This window comes from Adiantum capillus-veneris, chromosome 27 (assembly GCF_014529385.1).
Source record: "Adiantum capillus-veneris isolate H3 chromosome 27, ASM1452938v2, whole genome shotgun sequence".
Lineage (NCBI taxonomy): Eukaryota > Viridiplantae > Streptophyta > Polypodiopsida > Polypodiales > Pteridaceae > Adiantum > Adiantum capillus-veneris.
The window spans coordinates 55,784,833-55,811,947 of NC_140957.1; the positions used below are offsets into that span (position 1 = coordinate 55,784,833).

At 39.7% G+C, this 27,115-nt stretch overlaps 1 protein-coding gene and 1 pseudogene across 1 annotated transcript; both read right to left on the minus strand.

Moving 5' to 3' along the window:
* Positions 1-491: 491 nt before the first annotated feature.
* Positions 492-15,846, minus strand: LOC147422017 (disease resistance-like protein DSC2). The gene is made up of 6 exons (XM_086503000.1): positions 15,304-15,846; positions 14,923-15,179; positions 13,573-13,584; positions 1,118-1,361; positions 868-892; positions 492-784 (listed from the first exon to the last, which is right to left on the minus strand). The coding sequence occupies exons 1-6, from the start codon at positions 15,844-15,846 to the stop codon at positions 492-494; spliced, it is 1,374 nt and encodes a 457-aa protein (XP_086359126.1).
* A 1,687-nt stretch (positions 15,847-17,533) lies between these two features.
* On the minus strand, positions 17,534-18,358 carry LOC147422018 (uncharacterized; annotated as a pseudogene).
* Positions 18,359-27,115: the final 8,757 nt, after the last annotated feature.

A 27,115-nucleotide genomic window follows, 5' to 3' on the forward strand; every position in this document is an offset into this window, starting at 1 on the left:
GAGAAGGATGACCACATCAATCTTTATCCCAAGTAGGTCATAGCCAAGACAATTTTGAATCACATATCATGAGTAATGATAATTTACAAGAAAGAAAGCTTGAAGGCCACTCATACCAAAAGTCAATAAGCAAAAGACCAAGTAAAAATGCAAGTACTAGCAAAGAAAGATAAAGCATTGCATGCTAAGCAAAAGTTTACATAAGAAGTAAGAAGTAAAGCTTGGTAAGGAAAGGAGCCGCATGAAACATTCAATTGCCAATTGCTTGTAAAACAAAACTACTAAAGCTGCAAAATAACAATGCATATATATATTGGAGCCACAATAAATGAAAAAAAGTATGAAACAGAGTTTGGCTAAAAGCACAAACTTAAAAAATTAGTTAAGAGAGGGGTTGTGTTGGCAAGATTTTGAAAGGACCTAGTCTAGTGGCAAATGTCATATCTGTTAGTTATGTAAGGAGTGTATATTAGTAGGCACGTTTACTTTATTTAATCGCAACCAAAACTGGAATGGAAACAGGAATTTACCTGCTGCAAAGCTTCTTTACTTAAGGTCCAGCGAGGTCCTGGCTCTTGAATACGCAACTGGTAAAGGCGGGTGAGATGCTTGAGATCTGGAAGGTTTCTCAGTGACTTGCACGAGCTCAAGGTAAGACTCATTAAAGACGTGAGGGTTGCGATGCTGGACACGTCCGTCATTGCAGTGCAGCCCCATATGTCGAGATGCAGTGCAGATGCAGGCGCTGCAAGCCAGGAAGCGCATGCAAACCCGGAATTCTTACCTGCACCCAAAAGAAAATCAAAACTCATTTCCACCCAAATTCCCTGAGCTCACGGCACAGCTAGCAGTCTGATGCACATAAACATTCTTTTTCCATTGCATTCATTCTCTGGTGTCAATAACAATATTAAGCGCCACTTACAGCCCATCTATATCTTACCAGCAGGGACACTCAGAGATGTCGATGTCGGTCAGGTGCACATGTCCGAAACGAGGCCTTCCCAATATTGCTGATCATTGAATGACCTTTCTTTTCAAGTTGGATTGCTTTGAGCTTCATATACATGGGATGGCATTGTCCTTGGAAAAAGCAAGAAGTAGCAACACGCATTACCCTCGGACGTGTTGGTGGCATAGAATGCTCTCGGTTTGCCGGTTTGCTCAACATCTTCAATCTCTCTTGAAGTAGGCAACCCAGAACCTTATTGCTTCTACCGGTTATCAATATTTTGCTTCCTGGTAGGTACTTCATTAGGATAATCCTTTTTGCGAAATCATAATTTAATTGGTGCTTTCCTTCTAGCTGATGGCCCCAAACATTGTCTATTGCGAGAAATACTTTATTCCTATGTAGCGTTGTGTAGGAGACCCAATGCCTGCATAATTACCTCAGTCAGAATGATCACAACTTAAGGTAGGATTGTGTACGCGTGCACGTTGTCATGCTATGACATGTACATAGTGGGAACGCATGCTACAAGATCTATCTTGTAACTTTTTAGATACATAATTATCTTTCCTATAATGTACATATGCATATTTAAGTATAATAATAAGCCTTCTGTCTCATCCTATTATTTTTCTCAAGGATAACCTATCTTTACTTTACCATCAGAAAATACTATGGGAAAAGCATCAATAGCTCCGCCTCTTTAACTTGGGGCAAAAAGCATTGATTCTTTATTTCTACTATCTCATTATCATCTCACACCCTAGCTAGATCCTATATCTAGGGTAAACTCCAATATATATATATTCTATGTATGTTTTATACTTTTCTTATATTTCTTTTTAAATAGCTAGTAGGAGGGAATCAAATCCTAGTGGGACACTAGGTGGCATTATTGCAAGCATGATTACAAAACTTTGTCAAGAAGTAATGTCATGCTTTCATATGGCATGAGGTGTCCTTTGGAATTAAATGAAAGTCTAAGCTAAGGGGACCACGGGAAGACTTTTGCTGCCAGAAATGGATCCTATTTTGATGATTTTTTTACACAAGTTTCCAATCAGAATTGGAAAATGATTTTAAAATGAAAATCGTAGCTAATGAGCTGAAGTTTCTGCCTATATTTTTAATTTTTTATTTGGAGCCACGGTTGAGGAAATATGATCAAAATACTGGACCCCAGTCTGCCCACATCATGCAAGGACAGCTCATTTCCAACTTTTCCAATTCCTATTCAAACTGTCTCCTCTCTTCTTGTGTAAACCCTTGGGGGTTCCCTTCACCTATAAAAGGGGACCTTTTCTTCCTTGAAAAGAACTCAAGCATTCAAGCCATTGATGAGAGGAATTCTTGAGGGAGTGAGTAGTAATGCCTAATTGTACTTAGCCATTAACATAAGCCTAAGCCTACACTTTCTCCTAGAGGGAGAGTAGCCATTCTTGCAACAAGCTAACCTTGGAAGATCAACTCTAATCAAAGAAGGTCTTGCACTTGATATATCAATCAAAGTGGAATTATCCACTCTTCTTCTCTCTCCATCAATAATGGTGCCGAAGGGTTTGTCAAGTAAGATGTGTTCTACATTGATGTTTTCTTGATTTCTTGTTGTTTTCTTTTTCATCTCTAATCCGATATATATATATATATATATATATATATATATATATATATGTATGTATGTATCTAATCTCATCTCCTTAACCAAACCTATATCTCTCATTCTTAGTAATTCATCCTCTCTGCAAATTCTAGGATCTCTTTTCTACAGATACATCTCTCCCCGTAGTATCCTTATTGCCTACGGGCAAGAATAGGGCTTGGGAGGGAAACTTCTCATCTCTTCACTTCTCTCATATCTACATTTCTCACATACTATCCTAGATGAATAACCCACATGATGATCATTTCTATCGCTTTCACTATGTACGATCTATTATTATTAACGGATGGATTAGCCAAAAAATACACTTTCAACAACGTATAGTGTTTCTCTTTGGCCCATAAAGGCTTAATGAAATACTTCTATCACCGGATCCCATCCTACTACCTCTCATAGAGTATAAGTTTTCTTTTGATGTAAGCATAGTTATCTTGCTATGAACCAAGAGGATTTGTACACACAATTAATCCCAATCACTAGACAAAATATATATATTATGGTAAGCACAAAACTACAATTCCAAAGAACAATTCGTAGCCTATTTGGTCAGCCAAGATTGAATGCCATTAACTCATCTATTAACCCTTTCATGTTACCCATGATACGATATGACCATAGCCTTGATGTTTTCATTTTCGTATTGTTTTGACATTCTCTTTTGTGTTCTTTCTTTGTGTGTGTGAGTGCAAGAGAGAAAGAATGAGTCTTCTTTGATTACACTTATTTTCAAACCCTAGTCTTCATGGCATCTATGGTTTAACTCCTTCATATAGTTTTTGTTGAGTTCTCTCACAAACTCTCACAGCCATAAGCCCCGTGCTTTCCTGGCAAGACCACAAATTTCTCGACATATTTTTGGTGAACCCGACGCAAAACTGCCAGGGTGAGATTTTGTGGGTAACCATGGGTGATCATGTTGAGCAATAGGGTATGCATTTTGACCCAGCAACAATGCAAATGTTTCAAGTATTTGCAATGTTCATGCAACAACAACATACCACTGAAAGAAGGGAGATTTCAGCAACGAAGGCCATACAAGCAATCGTCAATAGAATGGATTAGTTCAATGGAAAAGATGTAACCAAGTACTTACGCGAGTATGTGAAGGAGATGGAGCTGCATCGCGTGTCAGAAGGTGAGATGATTCAAAGCTTTGAGCTAGTTGTTGCTCCAGAAATTAGGGAGCATGTTAGGGCAATTAAAGATGGGCATGGGAGAAATTGGGAGGAACTCAAAGTAGCTTTAAAGGAGGAATATTTCATGGAGGACTCGGAGAGAGTGACCAAAAAGACATTCTTAGAATGGGTAGTCAAGCCAAAGCAAGGACTATCAATAACAAAGCTACTTAGGGAATTTGAGCGGCGCTATGTAGAACTCACCAGGACAGAAAGGGCCACACTAGATGCAGAGAAGACAGATCTTTTCTTACAAGCTGCAGGTAAAGAGTTTCAAGAAAATTTGGAGCTTCTTCTTGAAGATAAAGATGCTGAGCAAGGACTAAAGACCGATTGGAATGAGGTTGAAGGTGCTGTCTCACTGCTTGCCAAACAACAAAGAAGAAGGGACAAGATGGTAGTAAACACTACAAGTCCTTCCACCTCAAGTTCTGACAAAATGGTAAAGCCTACTTTTATTGCTCCTAAGTTTGATGAGTCCATGCTAGATGAGCTTGTGAAGGGAATGCGTGACTTGAAGGTGAAGTTTGCAAAGCTTGAAGAAAAAGGCCAACCATCAAGGCCACTTCCTAGGCAAAGACAGCAGCCCAAAGAAGGGTTTGTTAATAGATTTATTTGGTGTGATAGTACAGACCATGTAATAAGGGATTGTGATGATTTTAGTGATGCTTTGTCAAAAGATGTTGTCTTTTTTAAGGATGGTAAAATTCACTTAAGAGAGACAGGTCTACCCTTGAGAACTAACTTTGGGAAGGGGGGAATGCAAACCTTAGTTGAAGATATGGCAACCAAGCATGCCACCTCTTCAGTTGAGGCAGCTACTTATGGAGTAAAAATTGAACATTTTTGTGATGAAGAGGTGAGTGACCATCATGGTCAAATTTGGCCAAATTTCATGAAATTAGCTAAAAAGGGAAAGCTTACAAAAGAGATTCTACATGAAGCAGGTGATTGCATACGTCTAGAAACAGGATGGAATGATCCAGTGGACTCATTGTCAGTGCATGTCTACATTACAAAATGCCAACAAAATGAGACAATTGTAGAAGAGAAGCGCAGACATGAGAATGCTGATGAAGGACCATCAAAAAGATCTTCTAGAAGTGGGAGAAGAAGCGACTCAATGCCTTCTCAAACACCCTCAACACAAGGAGCATCTCCACCTGAAGTACTCATGGAGGAGTCTACAACAGGAAAGAAGAAAGAGCCAACGAAAGGTAAGACAAAAGGCCCAACTTATAAACTACAATCTGATATTGAGGTTGCTACAGATTTAAAGAAAGTCTTGGAGGAAAGGATCTTGAATAGCAAGATTGAGTTTACTCTAGGAGAAGTTCTTGGCATTGCAAAGAGTGAATTCCATGAGGAGATCATTGACATCATCAAGAGGAAGAGGCAAACCCTTGCTGAAGTTTCTCGTCCACAGGTTGAAGGGAAAACCTCAAAGACACAAGGGATGCAACTTCAAAATAAGGAGAATGATGGAGCTGTGGTAGGATGCTACCAATCTAGTGGGAGAGTGAAGCAAGTGCATTTCTCAAATGATGATGAAGAAGTTAAAGATATTCCTCAGAGCTACTATTCACGAAGTCACTGGGCAAGGGCTACTACAGAAACTTTGGTCAAGGTAGGTGATCTTGAAGAGCCATTTGTTGCCTTGATTGACCATGCTTCAGAAATAAAAATAATGTCAAAGAGTCTCTACAACAAGTGCAAATGGCCGATGGACACAGATCATGGCTGGATGGTAAAAGTGGCAAACAATTCATCCGGTGAATTGTATGCAGCATGTCCAGGTGTGAAGGTAACAATAGGTGATGTAAAGATTGACCAAAACTTCTTTGTACAGGATACATCTTCATATCATCTCATCCTTGGACAACCCTACATTGTGGGAGTTTGAATGGAAACAAAGGTAATGGACGATGGTTCAGTATATGCTAGAATACGCAGCAAAGATGGTAAACGAGCTATCCAATTTCTCACAGTCTGTGTAAACCATGAAAGAAATCGTGACAACCTCAGAGAACATCCTCTACCAAAGGTAAGCAAAGAGTTTCATGATCATAGAGAAATGATGGGTTTTGGCCAAGTACCATTGTAAAGCGGGATTGCAGTGGTACAGAAAGAAAAAGGGTCTCGCCTGATCCAAAAATAGGTGAAACTTTCTCGATGAGCTCCTTGGTAACAAGGAATGGATCGGTATGTTTTACAAAACTTGAAGATTTGAAGAGATGTAAGAGGCAATATGTGCATAATGTACAAATAGGCATGAAAAAGAGTGGGTTGCTAGAGCCTACTGAATATGTTTTGGGTTTGTGTGAACAAGTTTCTTTTGTAGATACTATAGGTGAGCTTGATGCTATAATAGGGTCTAGTTTGCATCTTGAAAATGAAGTTGTGGAAGTTTGCTCTATGGAAATGTATCAAGTAATAGAAGCCTTTAAAGAAAGCGAAACAGTTGGCTCAGAAGTCCATGTTGAAACTAAATACAATAGTGTAGCAAAGAAGGTGAAACCAGTAGCTTCACCCTTACCACCCAACAACAAGGAAAAGATTGAGTAGGCTTCTTTACAACCAAGCTTGAGGAATCCTAAAAAGATCGGGCATACCTTCACAAAGGAATCTTTTCAAGAGTTACAGATTGGTTGCGAGGAGTTTCTAACACAGGAGGAGACAAAGTGCTTCGAAGAAATGCTTTCAAAGCATGGTAAGGCTTTTGCATTTGAGCCACATGAGATAGGATGTGTTGATCCTTCTATTGTAGCTCCTATGGTAATTTTCACAATACCTCATGTGCCTTGGAATCTGCGGCCTATTCCAGTTCCAAAAGCTCATTTGCCAAAGTTAGTAGAGCTACTGAATGAGAAAATCAAAAGGGGAATCTTGGAGCCTTCTTGTGCTCCATACTCAAACAGGTGGTTCACAGTTCTAAAGAAGAATGGTTCTCTATGCTTCATCCAAGATATGCAACCAGTGAACAAGGTGACAATTAGAAATGTAGATATAGGTTCAATTGTGGATGAGTTTGCAGAGGCATTTGCAGGGAGGGCAATCTACTCAATGGGGGATCTCTACTCAGGGTATGATCAATTTCAGCTTGCAATCGAAAGCAGAGACTTGACAACCATGAGGACACCTTTGGGTTTGGTAAGGATGTGTACCTTGCCACAGGAAGCAACCAACTCGGTTGCACATATGATGAATGGGATGAATAAGGTCTTACGTGACTTTATTCCTCAAATCACAATGCATTTCATTTATGATTTGCCGATCAAAGGATGTGAAGAAAGTGACAAAGATGAAGCTTTGGATCTCAAGGGATGTCGCAGGTTTGTGGTAAATCACATAAATGATTGTGATAAAATTTTGTCTAGGTTGGAAATGAAGTCAATGAATCTTACATTGTCAGGGAAAAAGTCAATGTTTGGTGTCAATGAAGTTCTTATTGTGGGGCACATGTGCGGGCCATATGGTAGGAAACCTTGTCCAACAAAGGTAGATGCCATCCACAGGATGAAAGAAACGTGCACTAGCATCACTGAGGTTAGAAGGTTTCTGGGAGCATGTGTCTTCTATGTTATTTGGATTCCACATTATGCACATGTAGCTGATCCTCTTTATCAGATGCTTAGAAAGAATCAGAAGTTTAAATGGAAAGAAGCACATGTAAAATCCATAAAAAAGCTAAAGGAGTTTCTCCAGTCAGGAACAACTTTGAGAAAGGTAGACTATGAGTGTCAAAGGCCAGTGATTATGACAGTAGATACCAGTCCTACAGGGATTGGATGGGCAATAGGGTAGGATGACAAAGAAGGACACAGGTATGTGGTAAGGTTTGGAGCAAAGGTACTAAGTGCTCGCCAAAGAAACTATCCACAGATAAAGAGAGAGTTATGGGGTATGGTTACAGCCTTGAAAAGTGGGAAAGAGTACCTAATTGGTGCATGTGTGGTAGTAGAAACAGATTGTCTACCACTTCTTGGGATGATTACAAGCTGCTCAACACCAGACATTGCGATATTGCGGTGGATTGCCAACATTAGGTCCTTAAATCCTGAGGTTAAGCACATTGCAGGTAAAGACAATACAGTGGCAGATATGCTATCAAGGGCAACGTATGAAGATGAGTCACAAATGATTGACGAGGGAGATGATGTAGGCACAAAGTTCTATTCTATTTCTCATGTCAAAGGTAACAATGTCTGCATGACTAATCTACTTGAATCATTCTTGAAAGAGCTTTATGATGGTGATTGGATTCTTATTGGAAGCTACTTGAGTACTCTAACAAAACAGGATGATTGGTCTGAACAAGAATTCAAGAGGATACGCAGGAAAGCATATGGGTACTTTGTGAGGGATGGTTACTTGTGGAAGCATCCTAAACAAAAGGGTGCTACACCACAACGGTGTCGTGCTGTGACACGTACATAGTGGGAACGCATGCTACAAGATCTATCTTGTAACTTTTTAGATACATAATTATCTTTCCTATAATGTACATATGCATATTTAAGTATAATAATAAGCCTTCTATCTCATCCTATTATTTTTCTCAAGGGTAACCTATCCTTACTTTACCATCAGAAAATACTATGGGAAAAACATCAATAGCTCCGCCTCTTTAACTTGGGGCAAAAAGCATGGATTCTTTATTTCTACTATTTAATTATCATCTCACACCGTAGATAGATCCTATATCTAGGGTAAACTCCAATATATATATATATTCTATGTATTTTTTATACTTTTCTTATATTTCTTTTTAAATAGCTACTAGGAGGGAATCAGAGTCCTAGTGGGACACTAGGTGGCATGATTTCAAAGATACACTTATTTTAATGCATTATTGCAAGCATGATTATAGAAATTATTCAAGGAGCAATGTCATGATTTCATATGGCATGAGGTGTCCTTTGGAATTAAATGAAAGTCTAGGCTAAGGGGACCACGGGAAGACTTTTGTTGCCAGAAACGGACCCTATTTTGATGAATTTTATACACAAGGTTCCAATCAGAATTGGAAAATAATTTTAAAATCAAAATCGTAGCTAATGAGCTGAAGTTTCTGCCCATATTTTTACTTTTTTATTTGGAGCCACGGTTGAGGAGATATGATCAAAATACTGTACCCCAGTCTGCCCACATCATACAGGGACAGCTAATTTCCAACTTTTCCAATTCCTATTCACACTGGCTCCTCTCTTCTTGTGTAAACCCTTGGGGGTTCCCTTCACCTATAAAATGGAACCTCTTCTTTCTTGAAAAGGAACTCAAGCATTCAATCCATTGATGAGAGAAATTCTTGAGGGAGTGAGTAGTAATGCCTAATTGTACTTAGCCATTAACATAAGCCTAAGCCTACACTTTCTCCTAGAGGAAGACTAGCCATCCTTGCATGCTATCCTTGGAAGATCAACTCTAATAAAAGAAGGGCATGGACTTGGCGTATCAATCAAAGTTGAATTCTCCCCTCTTCCTCTCTCTCCATCAATAATGGTGCCGAAGGGTTTGTCAAGTAAGATGTGTTCTACATTGATGTTTTCTTGATTTCTTGTTGTTTTCATTTTCATCTCTAATCCAAAAAATATATGTATGTATCTAATCTCATCTCCTTAACCAAACCTATCTCTCTCACTCTTAGTAATTCATCCTCTCTACAAATTTTAGGTTCTCCTTGCTACAGGTACATCTCTCCCCGCAGTATCCTTATTGCCTACGAGCAAGAATTGGGCTTGGGAGGGAAACTTCTCATCTCTTCACTTCTCTCATATCTACATTTCTCACATACTATCCTAGATGAATAACCCACATGATGATCATTTCTATCGCTTTCACTCTGTACGATCTATTAGAATTAACGTATGGATTAGTCAAAAAATACACTTTCAATAACGTATAGTGTTTCTCTTTGGCCCAAAAAGGCTTAATGAAATACTTCTATCACCGGATCCCATCATACTACCTCTCATAGACTATAATTTTTCTTTTGATGTAAGCGTAGTTATCTTGCTATGAACCAAGAGGATTTGTACACACAATTAATCCCAATCACTAGACAAAATATATATATTATGGTAAGCACAAAACTACAATTCCAAAGAACAATTCGTAGCCTATTTGGTCAGCCAAGATTGAATTCCATTAACTCATCTATTAGCCCTTTCATATTACCCATGATACGATATGACCATAGCCTTGATGCTTTCATCTTCGTATTGTTTTGACATTCTCTTTTGTGTTCTTTCTTTGTGTGTGTGAGTGCAAGAGAGAAAGAGTGAGTCTTTTTTGATTGCACTTCTTTACAAACCCTAGTCTTCATGGCATCTATGGTTTAACTCCTTCATATAGTTTTTGTTGAGTTCTCTCACAAACTCTCATAGCCATAAGCTCGGTGCTTTCCTGGCAAGACCGCAAATTTCTCGACATATATTTGGTGAACCCGACGTGAACAAGCCGGGGTGAGAGTACATAAAGATGGCTAGCAAAGTGGAGCAGCTATATATGAAATGAAAGAGCTTGCAGACAGATGCAAACGTCTTGAAGAAGAAGACCGGATTCATAAAGCGATTGAAAGCTCTATGCAATCCGTATATAATGAGCTTAATATATTCAAAGGCTATGATCCAGAAGGATATCTTGAGTGCTATGTGACAGAGATGAGGCTTCAAGCAATTCCAGAATCTCGGATGATTGTAGCATTTGTTTAACTTGTGAGCGATGATTTCAAGCACCAAGTTCAAGACTATGCAAATGTGTATGCAAGCAACTGGGGTGAGTTTTCTGCAGCTATAACACAGGCATGCTTGGAACATCAAGACCAAGAGATGGAGCAGAGTGGAAGTGGATGTGACCAGCTAGAGTTGGTGTCTCCTGTAAGCCATGCAAGTGTCAACACATCCATACAGGCTAATTTAGAAGCAGTAATAGATGCATATCTTTTGCAAGATGTAAATTTATTGTATGCAGATGAAGCAGACATAGTGGAAGCTATTTATGCATGTTTGGGTCTTGTAACCTTCGTATCTCAAGATAATGACTCTCATGATGCAATCCAAGCGCTTGAAATGGCTCAAAGTGACTTAGAGGATGATGCAAACTCGTCGGCTATGATAGATGATTTGGACACTCCTTTTGATTCGTTTGAAGATGCACATGAGTGTATATACAAAGATGAGGATGCTATGGTTTTGACAGAGGATGTGAAGGGAAAACATGTGGAAGACGGCTATATTAGTGATGTGCTACAATCTACTTTTGAGCAGATCCGGGAACTTTTACCAAGTTTAGAAGAGCCGGATGCCTATGCTAAAGACATATACCAGGATGAAGAAGTCATTATCAATGCTTTCCTATGCGAGTTTGATGCATGTGGTACTACCCAAACGGATATGCCTAGCTGTGAAAGTGCTAAATTAGAGGGGGTGACTGAAAATATCTTCCTTTGTGAGTATAGCTCTGCTAGTAGCATTGCGGATTGTGAAGTACCTCAGCTAGACGAGGTGGAAGAAGAGGAGTGCATTGACAGAGTAATATGTATATCTTGTATATATGGGGTAGCAGATGTGATGCAGATGACTCATGAAATTGTGCCTTATTTAGAGCTAGATGCAGCAAGCTTTCACAATTCCATGGTAGAGGAAGGAATGACATATGTAGATTCTCTGCATGAGGAATGGGGTTCTGCAGATGAAGCTATGAATCTTCAAGATTCACAAATCAAAGATAGAGAAGTGTTTGGTTATGCTATACAGGTTGAAGAGACATCAGAGGATAGAGTAGAAGAGCAAGAAACCTCTTGGGATATGGTCTGTGATTGGGGTGATATTTCTTATCTGTGTGAAGATGCAAATAAAGATGCTTGCCATAAAGTGCCTACTATACAGGGTTGCCTGCAGGCATGCAAACAATATCTGAGTCATAAAAGGGATTTAGGTCTTGTGTCACAGGGTATAAATTGCAAGCAGGTTTGTGAGCATCTATCTGCTATGGATAGGAAGGGTATACATGGTGATGCCTTGAAGAAAGAAGAGGATGCTAGCTCTATGCTGACACCAGAGTCATGTAATGAAGAAGTGTTCTCCCTATATAAGTGGAGACATGATTCAGTTGAAGATAATTTAGAGATGGGTCAAAAAGGAAGAAGGGGTGAAGATATTGTGTCAGAGACTAACTCCAAGGAGGTTTTTTAGCAGTCGGTTACAAGTGACCGGGAGCATACCTACCAGGATGATTTGGAGAGGGAATTAAACACCATATTTGAGAGGTATGCAAAGTTTTATGATGTGAAGCTGGAGAGGTATTTGGTAAAAGGTGAGAGAATTGATTAGAGGTTTATCATGCATATTTCTGAGGTTTCTCTCGATGTTGAGAAAAGCTATCTAGAGGATTCTTTTGAGAATGAAGATGCACATTCAGACTTCTATGCGAAAGAGGTACATATGGATTTAGAGGTTGGTGAGAAGGTTAAAGTGCAGTTTCAAAAATCTTTCAAGTATATTACCGAAAGCCTGGAAGTGTTTTTTGAAGAGGAGGATGAGGAACTTATGGCTCTACTTCATGAAGATTTTGCCCATAATGGAGATTTGTTACAAATGTTTTGGAGACAGATGTATATAACAATTCCTTCTTATCCAAGAGGAATTAAAAGATGCGGAGAATCTCAATGCTTATTACAATACAAGTTTTTGAGTTACCCATATGATCCTGGAGGAGGTCATGGGATGAGAGGGGATACAGTTGCTTTCAAAAGTTACCATGAGGTTGACACATGCCGGAGGATGTGCAGGTTTAGAGGGGGTGGATGCCGTGCTGTGACACGTACATAGTGGGAACGCATGCTACAAGATCTATCTTGTAAGTTTTTAGATACATGATTATCTTTCCTATAATGTACATATTCATATTTAAGTATAATAATAAGCCTTCTATCTCATCCTATTGTTTTTCTCAAGGGTAACCTATCCTTACTTTACCATCATAAAATACTATGGGAAAAGCATCAATAGCTCCGCCTCTTTAACTTGGGGCAAAAAGCATTGATTCTTTATTTCTACTATTTCATTATCATCTCACACCCTAGCTAGATCCTATATCTAGGGTAAACTCCAATATATATATATTCTATGTATTTTTTATACTTTTCTTATATTTCTTTTTAAATAGCTACTAGGAGGGAATCAAATCCTAGTGGGACACTAGGTGGCATGATTTCAAAGATACACTTATTTTAATACATTATTGCAAGCACGATTACAAAACTTTGTCAAGGAGCAATGTCATGCTTTCATATGGCATGAGGTGTCCTTTGGAATTAAATGAAATTCTAGGCTAAGGGGACCACGGGAAGACTTTTGCTGCCAGAAATAGACCCTATTTTGATGAATTTTTTACACAAGGTTTCCAATCAGAATTGGAAAATGATTTTAAAATGAAAATCGTAGCTAATGAGATGAAGTTTCTGTCCGTATTTTTACTTCTTTATTTGGAGCCACGGTTGAGGAGATATGATCAAAATACCGAACCCCAGTCTGCCCACATCATGCAGGGATAGCTCATTTCCAACTTTTCCAATTCCTATTCACGCTGTCTCCTCTCTTCTTGCTGTCTCCTTGGGGGTTCCCTTCACCTATAAAAGGGGACCTTTTCTTCCTTGAAAAGAACTCAAGCATTCAAGCCGTTGATGAGAGGAATTCTTGAGGGAGTGAGTAGTAATGCCTAATTGTACTTAGCCATTAACATAAGCCTAAGCCTACACTTTCTCCTAGAGGGAGACTAGCCATTCTTGCAACAAGCTAACCTTGGAAGATCAACTCTAATCAAATAAGGTCTTGCACTTGGTGTATCAATCAAAGTGGAATTATCCACTCTTCTTCTCTCTCCATCAATAATGGTGCCGAAGGGTTTGTCAAGTAAGATGTGTTCTACATTGATGTTTTCTTGATTTCTTGTTGTTTTCTTTTTCATCTCTAATCCAACATATATATATATATATATATATATATATATATACATATGTATCTAATCTCATCTCCTTAACCAAACCTATCTCTCTCATTCTTAGTAATTCATCCTCTCTGCAAATTCTAGGATCTCTTTTCTACAGGTATATCTCTCCCTGCAGTATCCTTATTGCCTACGGGCAAGAATAGGGCTTGGGAGGGAAACTTCTCATCTCTTCACTTCTCGCATATCAACATTTCTCACATACTATCCTAGATGAATAACCCACATGATGATCATTTCTATCGCTTTCACTTTGTACGATCTATTAGAATTAACGTATGGATTAGCTGAAAAATACACTTTCAACAACGTATAGTGTTTCTCTTTGGCCCAGAAAGGCTTAATGAAATACTTCTATCACCAGATCCCATCATACTACCTCTCATAGACTATAATTTTTCTTTTGATGTAAGCGTAGTTATCTTGCTATGAACCAAGAGGATTTGTACACACAATTAATCCCAATCACTAGAAAAAATATATATATTATGGTAAGCACAAAACTACAATTCCAAAGAACAATTCGTAGCCTATTTGGTCAGCCAAGATTGAATGCCATTAACTCATCTATTAACCCTTTCATATTACCCATGATACGATATGACCATAGCCTTGATGTTTTCATTTTCGTATTGTTTTGACTTTCTCTTTTGTGCTCTTTCTTTGTGTGTGCGAGTGCAAGAGAGAAAGATTGAGTCTTCTTTGATTACACTTCTTTCCAAACCCTAGTCTTCATGGCATCTATGGTTTAACTCCTTCATATAGTTTTTGTTGAGTTCTCTCACAAACTCTCACAGCCATAAGCCCGGTGCTTTCCTTGCAAGACCGCAAATTTCTCGACAACGCATGCGAGTGTGTTGTTTTCCTGGTATCTCATGTTGTAGTGAGCATGTTTGAGAAACATTGTGAAAGAGGTAAATTGTCAATAATTTAGTGTAGCATGATATCATTGGAAAACGTGTTGTTGCTTAAGAATCGACTCTTATTTAATACTAATTATAAGAAGAATCAAAATGTGGTGGTATATGAGCGAAACTATGAATTCCCTCTTTATTGATTTATGAATTCCCTGCCTGACGATTAGTGCAAGAGAAAGTCACAACTAAGCTTTATGCCTATCGACCAACCTCATTACCTCGTCCACATGATAGATCTTTGAGGAAGGACGCAGAATGACTTCAATATTATGCAAAAGTCGGTTCTCGACTTCATCATCGTTGGTGGCTAGCTCAATGGAGAAACATCTACCACGAAACTCGTCAAAGAAGAAATTGGACATCATGTTACACAGCTCTGTCTTTCCCGAGCCTCCGATTCCCATAACACCGATTGTTGTAACCCAATCAGCTGCCAAGCTCTCTTGCTGGTTGAAGCTATTAGCAATCTCTTGTAGCCATGAATCTCAACATCATCGAATGAATTGAAGACGACAGTACACCTTCGACTGTGCAATTAAAAACCCAGTTCACCAATACTGGAGTCTGAAAGAAGGAATCAGTAATCTATACCTGTGCCATGCGTTCTCCCCCTTTTATATTGGCATCATCGCATAAGTATTTCCTGGGCAGAGGAGGAAGCAAATCACGGATGTTGGAAACGATCACATCGATGTAATCATATTCACTCTGATGATGGATTTTCCCATTGTGGAGATGGATTCTATAGCACACCTCTCTGCTTGCTAAATGAAGCTTCTGGAGGTTTTTTTCCCAGGAGTTTATGTCAAGGCCGATCTCGATTTCCCACCCATTAGATGACATGAACTTCTGCAAATCTGACATTTTCTGTTGCCACATCTCTTCATTTTCTTTCCAGCATTTCTTCCAGCGAGTTAGGTTTTCAGGATATGTGAGATCCGCAGGTTGAAGCCTGTAAAAGGGCGAGTAGATCGGGCGATGATGCGAGATGAGGTGCTGAAGCTCTAGCATGGGCCAAAGGGTGGTAAGGTAGTCTTCAGAGAGGACGACTACGCCAATTTCACAAGCCTTGCAGGCTTGGAAGATGCGGGGCGGGTACTCGATGCCTGGGGGCAGCGAATGGGTGGAGTCCATGTCAAGTATCCGGCGTGCCTAAGGGCTTGGTAGAGCTGAGTTACAAAATCAGGCTGCCCAGACACTACAAGTTTTAGACACTTTTACACCTATGAAAATTGAGTGTGAATATCACTTTTCTCACTCTAGAGTGTGAATAACATTTTTTAGACTCAAAAAACTGCCATTCAAATGTAAATATTGTAGTTTTTACACATGAAAATTTTCTACACTTTTTTTTTTTACACTGAAAAAATTACATATGCTTCTTTATAGTAATGAAAAAAAAAATTATATGTAAATTTTGTAACTTTTTTATGTGTAAATATTTACACGTTAAGCAAGTCCATGTGTTTTTTTTGCAATGAGTATATTTTCTTACCTTCCAATAGCATTTCAAGGCTAATTTTTTAATACGAATATAAACAGTGTGAATTTTTTTCACACATTCATAACCTTCATATATTTTCATCAAATATTTTCATATGAAAAAAATTGTCACTCTTATGTAAGTCCCACTTAAATAATTATAAGCAACTATCTTTCACAATAGCTATTTTTCTCACCATCTATCTTTTTTACTAAGGATCGTGTGTAAATACAACCTACAAACATACCAGCACCCATATAATTGGAGGTCAAGAGCATGATTTTTTTCTCCTTCCAAGGTGGATGTTTAAGGTGGCTGCTGGTGCTTCCACTGTGGTTTCTCCGTGGAATGACGCCTCTCTTTATACCAATGGCTGTGCATATGTGCTTCTCATGCTATGCTCCACCACCATCTACTAGATTTCGGAAGGGCTTGACACATGCACAGATCTCTTGACACCATGTCAAAAGGGCTTCTACCTCAACCTGTGAATAGAGCGTATTTCGACATGATTTAAGTCGTCTTCACATTGCTTGATGATGTGGTAGAGAGCTTCAACATGACCTACTGTGGCCACCATAGGGTGGGACGTTGTTGGGGTGGTTGTCCACCATACGTGTGGGCAATGTAGAGAGATAATAATTTTTAGGGCTTAAATTAAACACCAAATTCAAGTCTTGCACGTCCATTTTTCATGGCTTGTGTTTTTTAATTCTAAATAATTACCACAAGAAATAATGACATATATATCTCTTCTTTGTCCACTTTTCATAGCTTCAAATCTTTTCTAATTTTAGGTGAGCACATATCTCTCCCTCTGTTTGTCTCTCCAATTACGAGAGAGAGAGAGAGAGAGAGAGAGAGAGAGAGAGAGAGAGAGAGAGAGAGAGAGAAATGAAATGAAATGAAATGTTATATTAACGTCTTCAAAAGGCCATAGTGACCTATGAGACCAGAAAGTTACAAGGTGGTGGATCTGATACAAAGTCAGAGTAACAAAATAACCTAATCAACAGTAAAAAACAAAGATATATATTATGGGATAGAGAGAGAGATAGAGAGAGGGGGGGGGGGGGGGGGAGAGGGAATGGTGCTATATTACAATCAAAAGGCTCATGTGACACCAAAGCAATAAGTATGGCTACTCAATTTTATGCTTCAAGAAATGGCTCCCCATTATAACCATAACACATGAAATACAAGTCAGGAAAAGCGTGGGCCGCTTTCACCAAAATGAGTATCCACTTGCTATCTACAAAATCACCCAATGAACAGAGGTTTTTAAAGTCACAAAGTCTTTAAAGGTTGAAAAAGTGAGCACTCCAATGAGTGACCCTATCAAGAATTTCTTATTCCTCTCTTAAAACAAGTAGGCATGACATTTGCATCATTGGCATTTTGAATTGGAGACCATTCATGAAGCACCTCCAAACATGTTTCCAAATCCTGCCACTTGTTTTCTCCTTGAACATTCCAATAATCCGTGGTTGGATCTCTCCTCAAAAACCCTAGCTCGACTGCTTTTTGTTCTGTATTTATATTGAACACGACAGCAACCTTGAAAGATGGAGTAGACATGGAGGAGCTGCTTACAACCGATACTACATCTCCTATTTCCACCCATGGCCGTGCACATCCAACCTTGCCAGGTTTTAGCAACCAAGTTCGAAAAATGGTGTCGCTCATTTCATATATCACCTTGTTTTGGGTATTGCGCAAGGGTAGAAAGAAGCACTTGTGTAGTATGGCGTATGTTGGTAAAAGACACTTCTCTTTGCGAGAAAAATCCACATCACTGATCACTCTCATTCCAGTGACCTTATCAAGTTGAAGAGCATCTATTCCATTGCCTCCATTTATAAACTCCCCAATCAAGAACAACTCAATGCCTCTGTTATGCTCATGTGACAAGAAACCCGTGATCTTGCATACACCCCTTGCTTTATTTTGATGTCCTAAATTAGTATTTCTTCCTAAAGTGATCACCACATTGTCTTTTGCTTCATATCACTCGCCGCATATGTATACTTTTGAGTAGGATAATCCCTCTAGATAAATATATTTTTGGCCCCAATAACTCTTCAAAGAAATGATCTCCCAACCTTCAAGAGCCCTTTTTGTTGCTTTCAAACCATGTAGAGCGATTCCCTTTCTCTGAATCATGCTCCAGCAATGACATGGGCCAAGCCTTTGAGCATTCTTGTACAACTATGTTGCTTGACCTTCCGAGGATGCAATTGCTAAGCACACCAAATGCCATCTTTCACAAGTTCACGGTTCCATGCTAGCCTTTGAAAAACCTTGCGGCAATAAAAGAGTCTCATGTATGCATGAGAGTATCCTCTCTGAAGGTGACAATCCATCCTTCTCAATCTCCAACTGTTGCAAGGTTCGTGATAAAAGCGCTCAAGTGTGATAATGAGTGTACGTTAACTCATTGAAACTGTTATTGGTTGGAATCTGTACAATTCCCAACAAGTTTCTCTCAAACTGGTAGCACCAAAGTCCATCATGGCTATTGTGGCGTATTATGTCATCAAACAACTCTCCAGAACCTATATACAAAGATTGACGCTATTTTAGGTCTCCATGTTATATAAGGAGTGCTTATTATATTTGTGGTGAATAAAAACATACACACCTGCCACGTGCTCTAGAGGAGAAACAGTCTCTCCTCCCTCTTGATCCATAATAATTCTCCATGCTGAAAGTAGTTTGCGGGTAGCATTGATGGTACCCAAAGTCCAACCATGAGTACGTGTGTAGTTGTAGAAGATATGAGCTACGTCAACCAAAATCATTCCCACATCTCTCAATGTCTTCTCAATGTCTGGAACATTATTTAAAATGTGTGGTAAACACCATTGAATAAACTTTTGATGCTCTTCTGCAATAAAATTTCCGTGGTGTCTAGTAGCATGCAACGGCCATCGTCCACTTCTGCGAAGTGTTCGGGGAATTGCAGCAGTAACTTCATATATTGCATGAGAGATGGATGTTTTCATGCCATTGCTAGCCTTTAAAAATAGCTGTTTAGTATACTTCTTGAAAATGTTCAGTGCAAGAATGTGCATCACATCATACACAAGATCCAAACTAATATCAAAGCCATAGAGATGGTACAACCTCCAGAGTGGTGATTCTCCTGTTAGCCTTGCATTGGATAGAGTAGCGTTATACTCCTCCTTTGTTTGTTTTTGTCTTGAAAGTCTTATAGCTTCAAACATCTCTGTTGCAGTCCTCTTTTCTGGTGGGTAGCGAGCAATATATTTATTCTTTGTGTATACGTACTTTGGAATGCATACCCCTTGAGTGATTTGCTTCATGGGAGGCTTATCCCGTCTACACCCGTTCTTGCCCCCATCTTTCAAACATCCTAGTTTACATTGGGCTGGGTGATCGTCTGTCCATGACATGAGAATTGCCCTTAGAATGCAAGAACGATATGCTATGTCCAAAGAGTTGTCAAATATGGCCATTGGTGGATAGTTAAAATTGATGGAGAACCCATCAACAAAAGCCGACTCAAGTTCACATATTAAAGGCTCTAAAAGGTATGGAAGAATATTGCCATGTTTCTTTTCTAACTTCAATAAGCTGAGTGGCAAAAATAGCACTAGCAAAGGTCCAATAATTGAGTTTTTGCCACCGTTGAGGACCACCACTTCAACAACCCCACTATCTTTTGGCTTGGTTGAAGCCGTTTGAAAGCCATCCCAATGGAACATTAGTGCAAAATTTCGAGGATCCCCCTAAAAAAACATGAAAGTTATGGGCATGATAAACATTGCTAAGATGAAGCCTATTCAAATTGATCGCAATATTGTCTCACCCTGACCATTCTTCTTGGCACTTTGATATTTGTTGCACAATGTGAGCATAAGAACTCATATTCCTTGGTAATATCATTCCAATTGTTGTTTAGCTCCGGACTACGCAAGGCGGTTGGAAAAGTCCGATAATACATGGCACAAAAACTATTGGGGCACTTAACTGGAATCTCCCACTCTTTTTGTGGGTTCCAAAAGTCTTTGCACATTCTTATTTTTTCCCCATCCTAGTAATCGTTGATAACATTGGTAGAGGTTGAACTGTCCGCTTGCCAATTACTTCTTGCCCGCCACATTGTAAGAAAATCATGACAAAACTCCTCGCACTGACATAGAAGATGCAATTGCTCGATAAACGAGATGTACTCAAATCGCACCATGTTTTTTCTCTCCTTGCCGCAGACATCACAACGTCCACAGCATGTCTCACAATTTCTCTTGTGCTTATTCCTTGAAGAGGACGGAGAACATGTACATGGTAAAACATTCCCCACGTATATATCCTCTGCATCTGGGGGGAAAAGAGTGGGCTTGTGTTGTTTTTCATCCTTGCCTATACAAAGTCGCCACTGTGCAGTTTTTAAAAGCCCCTTCTCTTTATATCGAGCAAACACGTGCGTAATAGTTTGTGGTAAGGTGCTGTCTACTCCTGGAAATTCTTTATCCATGACAATTTCTAAGAGTGACCTATTCTGCCTTTTTTTCATAGACCGTTTTCCCTTTCCCTTTCTATTTGGGGGGAATATCATTCTCAATATTACATCTTGTGCAAGCAAAGGTGAATGAAAACTATCCAGATTGGATTGTAGGCTCAACACCCAGCTCTCAAGCTCACCCCGCAAAAGGTCACCTCTCTCCGAGGATGAACATGCCAATACTTGATCGCTATCCTCAACACATGGCTCCATTATTACTACATCACATAAACATACACAATTTGCTCACTTTGCTTGGTAGGTTGATTAAAAAAATTGAAACAAAATGTATTCAACCACTCTTCAAAGATACAAATTGAAATGCAATAAAAAAAAGGTTGTGTCCATCAATCACAATTCAAAGATACATACTCACATACAAAATGAATGAGCAAAAAACAATCATATTTGTCTTATAAAGTCAATGAAGTTGATGTCTCATGCCATCTAAACCTCTAACAGATCGCCTATCTCAGAGAGGCAATGTTCATGGCACCTCTCATCAATCTCAATACTCACACAATACCGGTCTAAGACCTCACACACTTTGGCCATATTTCCGACCCCAACAAAACAATCTATTATGATTTCCCCTTCTTGAGTGCAGAGCGAAACTAGGAAACCACAAAAATTAGTGTGTCTCTCAGCTGCACCACGCAAGGCATTGCCTTCTTCATCTAGTGTCAGGTTTAGCTTCCCTGTTGGTAGCTCCACAGATGTATCAGACTTGTTGTCGAAAGATCCCTTCATGACTTTTAGTAATGCTTGCCCCCAATTTAATTCACGTGTACAATCTGGATGGGCAAAGAATGTAATCACTAAAGTGGAAACCTGCAAGGTAGCATTAAGAGAGTAAATTATTAGAGCTTAGCCTATAAAAACTCTACAACCATAATCCTCAAGTGGTTTTGACTTACCTCTTCTACTTTCCCACGAAAGATCCTTTTGCATTGGGTTGTAGTTTCCAAGAACATACTATGTACATACTGAAGTTTGGATTGCCCCATCACACGTGAAACAATCTCAAATTGATGCTCAATACCACTAGTAGTAACAAAGAAACCATCATGGCTCAAGAACTCTGCTGCAATGGTAACTGACGCCTTTAGCTTTTCTGAATCCCATTCATTCCAAGCTGGCAGTTCATCCTCCTCTTCAAATGGGTACAAGCCAGATGGAAGATCTGCCCATACAAGAGAGATAAGTGCATCCTCATAGAATCCACCTTGGGCTTGAAGTTTCTCTATAAATCGTCGTATCATTACTGCATCCGAGTCTTCGGGGCCATTAAATGTATCAATTGCAATATGCAATATATCAGCACGTACAGGGAGATGAAATGGCACAAAAGCCTCCGGTGCATCCTCATCTTCATTTCCCCTTTGTGTTCGTGTAGTGTTGCCCTTCAGCTTTTTTTGTGGTGGTGTTTTCTTTGTTTTTGTATGCTTTCCTTCCAAGTTATTACCTCTTTTCTTCTCATTGGTACCCTTACCCTTGCGATCTGGACTTTGAACTACCTCTTTAAGAGTACCCTTACCACCTCTGGTACCTAGCTTGCTGGGGGACTTTATTGTATCCTTTCCACTCTTGTCAATCTTGTCGTGAGGGCTCCTTGTGTCCTTTCCACTTCTCCTTTCCCTTGTGTTTGTCATTGTGTATTTCTTTGGAGTGCCGTGAGGGCTCCTTATATCCTTGCCACTAAAACTACCACTTTCCTTTGCATTTGTTGTTGTACCTTTCTTTGAAGTGCTCGTTGCAACTACTATTGGATTGCACATAAGGCCTGTTTCCAAACCATGCAAAAAAAACATAAGTAGTGACTACTAACCTCATCTAAATTATTTTATTGAAATGCATTGAACTCACGTGTATGTATTTCTGTCTCCTCGATTGGATATTCACCATCCAAATACTCTAAGAACCATGGCACGTCATAGAGATCCTTAGGAAGAGTCCTATTTGCATCCAGCCATGAACATGGGTACAATGATTTATATCCCAGAGATGAAACAACCTTCCACTTTTCAACGCTTGGCGGAATTCCTTGGATTTGACTGTTTCTCAATAATTCCGCGAACCACCTATAGAAAGACTTGGATCACCAATAAAAGTTGTAAAAAAGCCATTGATACATACATTGTTTAGATCTAAAAATAAAACAAAGAAATTACCTATAGGCAAACCGTCTTGCGGTTTGCTCTAGGAAAGGCATGTTCTCTCTTTGGATCCCCGGTGTAAGCTTTGGAAGATGCTTAAATGAATAGCGAAGATGGACCTTTTGACACTTATAAAAAAAATCTCTTATTACTGAACTCCACGAGATGTATAAAACCTCGTCAGCCTCTCTTATTAAATCAATTGCTCTCTCCACTACGCACTCCCAGTAAGAGTAGCATGCAATATATGAGCGCCAGTCTCTGTCCCCCCCTTCGAAGCCCCATGCTCTTCCAATATCCTTGTTTAGAATGCGATCTAAAACAAAAACTTTTCTGCACTTGAAAAGTCATACAAATTAGTGATATGCATGCCAAAGGAACATATTAAACAAAAATACTTGAGACTACCTTTCTGGAGGAAGCGGTGTTCAGGTCACTTAAGCAATTTGTCCAAAGTTACGTTGTGATCGCTCTCCCAATCTAGATCGTAAATCTTATTAACCCACTCCTCCCCTAGGGCTGGGTTTGCCACTGCCACAAGCTTGAATCCTTTTTCCCCTTTGAAATTTTGTTCCACCTCGCGGATGGTTTGCTTGTACAATGCTTTATACGCTGGGTCATCTTTGGGGACAACCACCTCTTCTAACCTCTTTGAGAGCTCCAATTTGAATTCACTCTACATCAAAGTTGAGCATGTAAGGTTGAGCATAACGTGAACTAAAAGAAACAAACAAAGAAGTTTATGAATGGCCATACAGAGTAGATAAGCTGCATGAGGAGGCCAAGTGGTATAGTCCACCAAATCCAGGGATGCCCCCTCTTGTCCTCAGAAAATTCTACCTCTATCTCCTGTAGTGCCTCTTCATCAAGATATTTCTTCCAGCTATTTTCATTTCCAAGGGCAAGCCTTCTTATCAAGTGGATCTCGCTTGCAAGCGTTTTCTTCATATGTGTTTGTGTCAAACTAGCAAAACAATTCCATACATATTAGGGTCTTATGATATGATTTGCCTCTATAACTCAAAATACATCCCAAGGTACCTTTCTCACCTATTAAGACAATCCAACGCAAACAACATAGAGCATTCTTCATCTTCCGAGAATGCAGTGATTGTACACTTAACATATACAAACTTTGAGGCACCATCATGGCAAGCTTCACAAGATTAATTCACCACATTAATAAATTATAGTAAATAGGACACATACATATTGAGGTAAAAAATAATTTCTCACCTGAATTGACTTCTATTGTCCAAGCCTTCAAATGATGATTTCCATCCCATACCACCAGCTTTCGACCAACAAGATGTGCCCATGATTGAGATGCAAGCAACTCTCGATCAAACTGCCGATTCACCTCCCCCCAATAGGACTCATCCCATTGTTTTTCTTCCTGCTCACTAACTCGAATTATGTCTCCATTGGCCATTTTTTCCGAGACAATAAAATCTGCGAGAGTTGGCATGTAACCATGATGCCTAAACTTATGTGCCAAGTCATCAATATTGTTTCCCCTTGTGAGACGGACAGCTTCGTGACCATGAAGTCGGCACAAGGGAACCCAAGGAAGTGGTTCCTCACGTTGAATTACCTCATGCTTGGCCATCCAATTCTCCAAGAACTTTGTGTCGAGCTCAACATATCTGCCCGTCGCCTTGACAACTAGTTGGGAAGATTGCAACCCCTCTTGGGTCGCATCTCTCACAACCTTGACTAGATCAGTTTCGACACCTTGCGAGCCCTCTTCAATGACCCTTGAGGAACTTTGAATGTATTCAGTCAAGATATTCAACAACAAGAATTTAACATAAAGTACTTACAGCTCTCCCAAATTCATTTTTAGCGTCTCTTTTTGTACCCGGATATGGTATTGATTCACAAGTTTGAGTCGGTTTAGTCTCATAGGTCATTTTGGCCACTTGGAACGCTAATATATCATTTCATCTCTCTCTCTCTCTCTCTCTCTCTCTCTCTCTCTCTCTCTCTCTCTCTCTCTCTCTCTCTCTCTCTCTCTCTCTCTCTCTCTCTCTCTCTTTCTATCTCCCATTGTATGAGTGATCACACAGATCCCACAAACACTACAACACAACATGGAGATATCGACGCGCGTATATCGACGAAATTAGCGGGCATCGCTATACGCATCGATATACGCGTCTCAATGTACGTCGATATACCCATGGAAAGGCTTTACTTTCCACGCGTATATCGACGCGTATAGCGACACAAAAAAATTGGGGGAAAAAAGCGAAACCCACGAGCAGCAGGGTCATTTTTGCCTGCACTCTGCTCAAATCTTGGCCTCCACCTGCTGCGCAGGTATTATGCCCCCCCCAACCCCTCTCTCTCTCTCTCTAGATTGTGTGTGTGTGTGTGTAGGAAAGAGAGAGAGAGAGAGAGAGAGAGAGAGAGAGAGAGAGAGAGAGAGAGAGAGAGAGAGAGAGAGAGAGTGCACGCGGTGTGTGTGTGTGTGTGTAGGAAAGAGAGAGAGAGAGAGAGAGAGAGAGAGAGAGAGAGAGAGAGAGAGAGAGAGAGAGAGAGGGGTGTGTGTGTGTGTGTAGGAGAGAGAGAGAGAGAGAGGTGTGTGTGTGTGTAGGAGAGAGGGAGGGAGAGAGAGAGAGAGAGAGAGAGAGAGAGAGAGAGAGAGAGAGAGAGAGAGAGAGAGAGAGAGAGAGAGAGAGAAAAGTGTGTGTGTGTGTGTGTGTGTAGGAAAGACAGAGAGAGAGAGAGAAATGTGTGTGTGTAGGTAATCAAAGAGAGAGAGAGAGAGATAGAGAATTAATGTATGCTTAGGAAATTAAAATTAAAGAAATTTAATTAAAGAGAGAAATGAAATGAAATGTTATATTAACGTCTTCGAAAGGCCAAAGTGACCTATGAGACATGAGACAAGAAAGTTACAATGTGATGGATCTGATACAATGTCAGAGTAAGAAGATGACAAAATAAAATATTATGGAATCTTAAACTGTTGGGTATGGACTAAACGGTTAAAGCATCTAGCTCGGGTAGGTAGATCATAGGAGATCTAGCAGCTGTCGCTGGCGGATCTCATCAATCTCCTCCATGGTTAGTAGTCTGACCGGGCGTTATGCATGTCGAGCCAAAGTGACCTAGCTAGATCCTCTGATGCAGCCTTTGTCAATGTTGTGTAGTCCTCTGCAGTCGTGGACGTCTAGATCTCCCTAACTCAGTCGCTCATTCGATCAGTAGAGAGATAGGGAAGTAGAGAGCGAGAGAGAGAGAGAGAGAGAGAGAGAGAGAGAGAGAGAGAGAGAGAGAGAGAGAGAGAGAGAGAGAGAGAGAGAGAGAGAGAGAGAGAGAGAGAGAGATAGGAAATAGAGAGATAGAGAAATAGATTTATATATATATATATATATATATATATATATATATATATATATATATAGAGAGAGAGAGAGAGAGAGAGAGAGAGAGAGGTAGGGAAGTGAAGAGCGAGACAGAGAGAGAGATAGGAAAATAAGGAAATAGAGAGAGAAAGAGAGATCGAGATCGCTTTTTTGAGCAAGAACATGGAGGCCCCGTCCGGTTTACAATCAGGTAGAAAACTTTCATTGGGCTGAGAACTTCCCTGGCTTGTGCTTTCATCAAGTGCGGCATTGGAAAGCTTTCTCTGACAGGCTACCTTGGAATGGAGGCAGGTGGGTTCGTAGACAGAGAAGAAACTATGGAACTAAAAGAGGCAAAGGGGTTTGGTCTGCTACATGCATTGCCATGTACACCTGGGAGTGCACGTATGTGTCTACCCATATAGGTTTTGACCAATAAAGACGAGATTTTGACCCGGTGGTCCTGATCTCCGTACACCTCTGGACCGAGGTGTACGGAGATTGGGCAAGACTAGAGAATGCGAGGTAGTTTACATTGTGAGGAGTATATATATATATATATATATATATATATATATATATATATATATATATATATATATATATATATATATATATATATATTAAAAACAACATTCATAATCATTGTAGATGGCAACGACATCAACTAACATGGAGGAAAAGATTGCATGCTCGTGCACGCTCTGCAAGTATCAAATCCTGCGCAAGCGTAGGATATGTAATGAGCATGTGCACAAGTATGGAGAGTTTTCTAGAGAAACCGTACAGAATCTGCGATACGACTCCTACGGAACGGGCATTGATTTCCGCGACATAGCACCTACATCTGAGAGAGAGAGAAAAAAGATTATGCATGAAGGTCCGA

Excerpts from the sequence above, each read along its gene's own strand:
- LOC147422017 (XM_086503000.1), bottom strand. The coding sequence starts at position 15,846 with ATGGACTCCACCCATTCGCTGCCCCCAGGCATCGAGTACCCGCCCCGC. Across the intron at positions 15,180-15,303 it reads GGGGAGAACGCATGGCACAG|ATTGCTAATAGCTTCAACCA; the intron begins GTATAGATTACT and ends TGGCTACAAGAG. Across the intron at positions 893-1,117 it reads TGCCACCAACACGTCCGAGG|AGAATGAATGCAATGGAAAA; the intron begins GTAATGCGTGTT and ends TATTGACACCAG.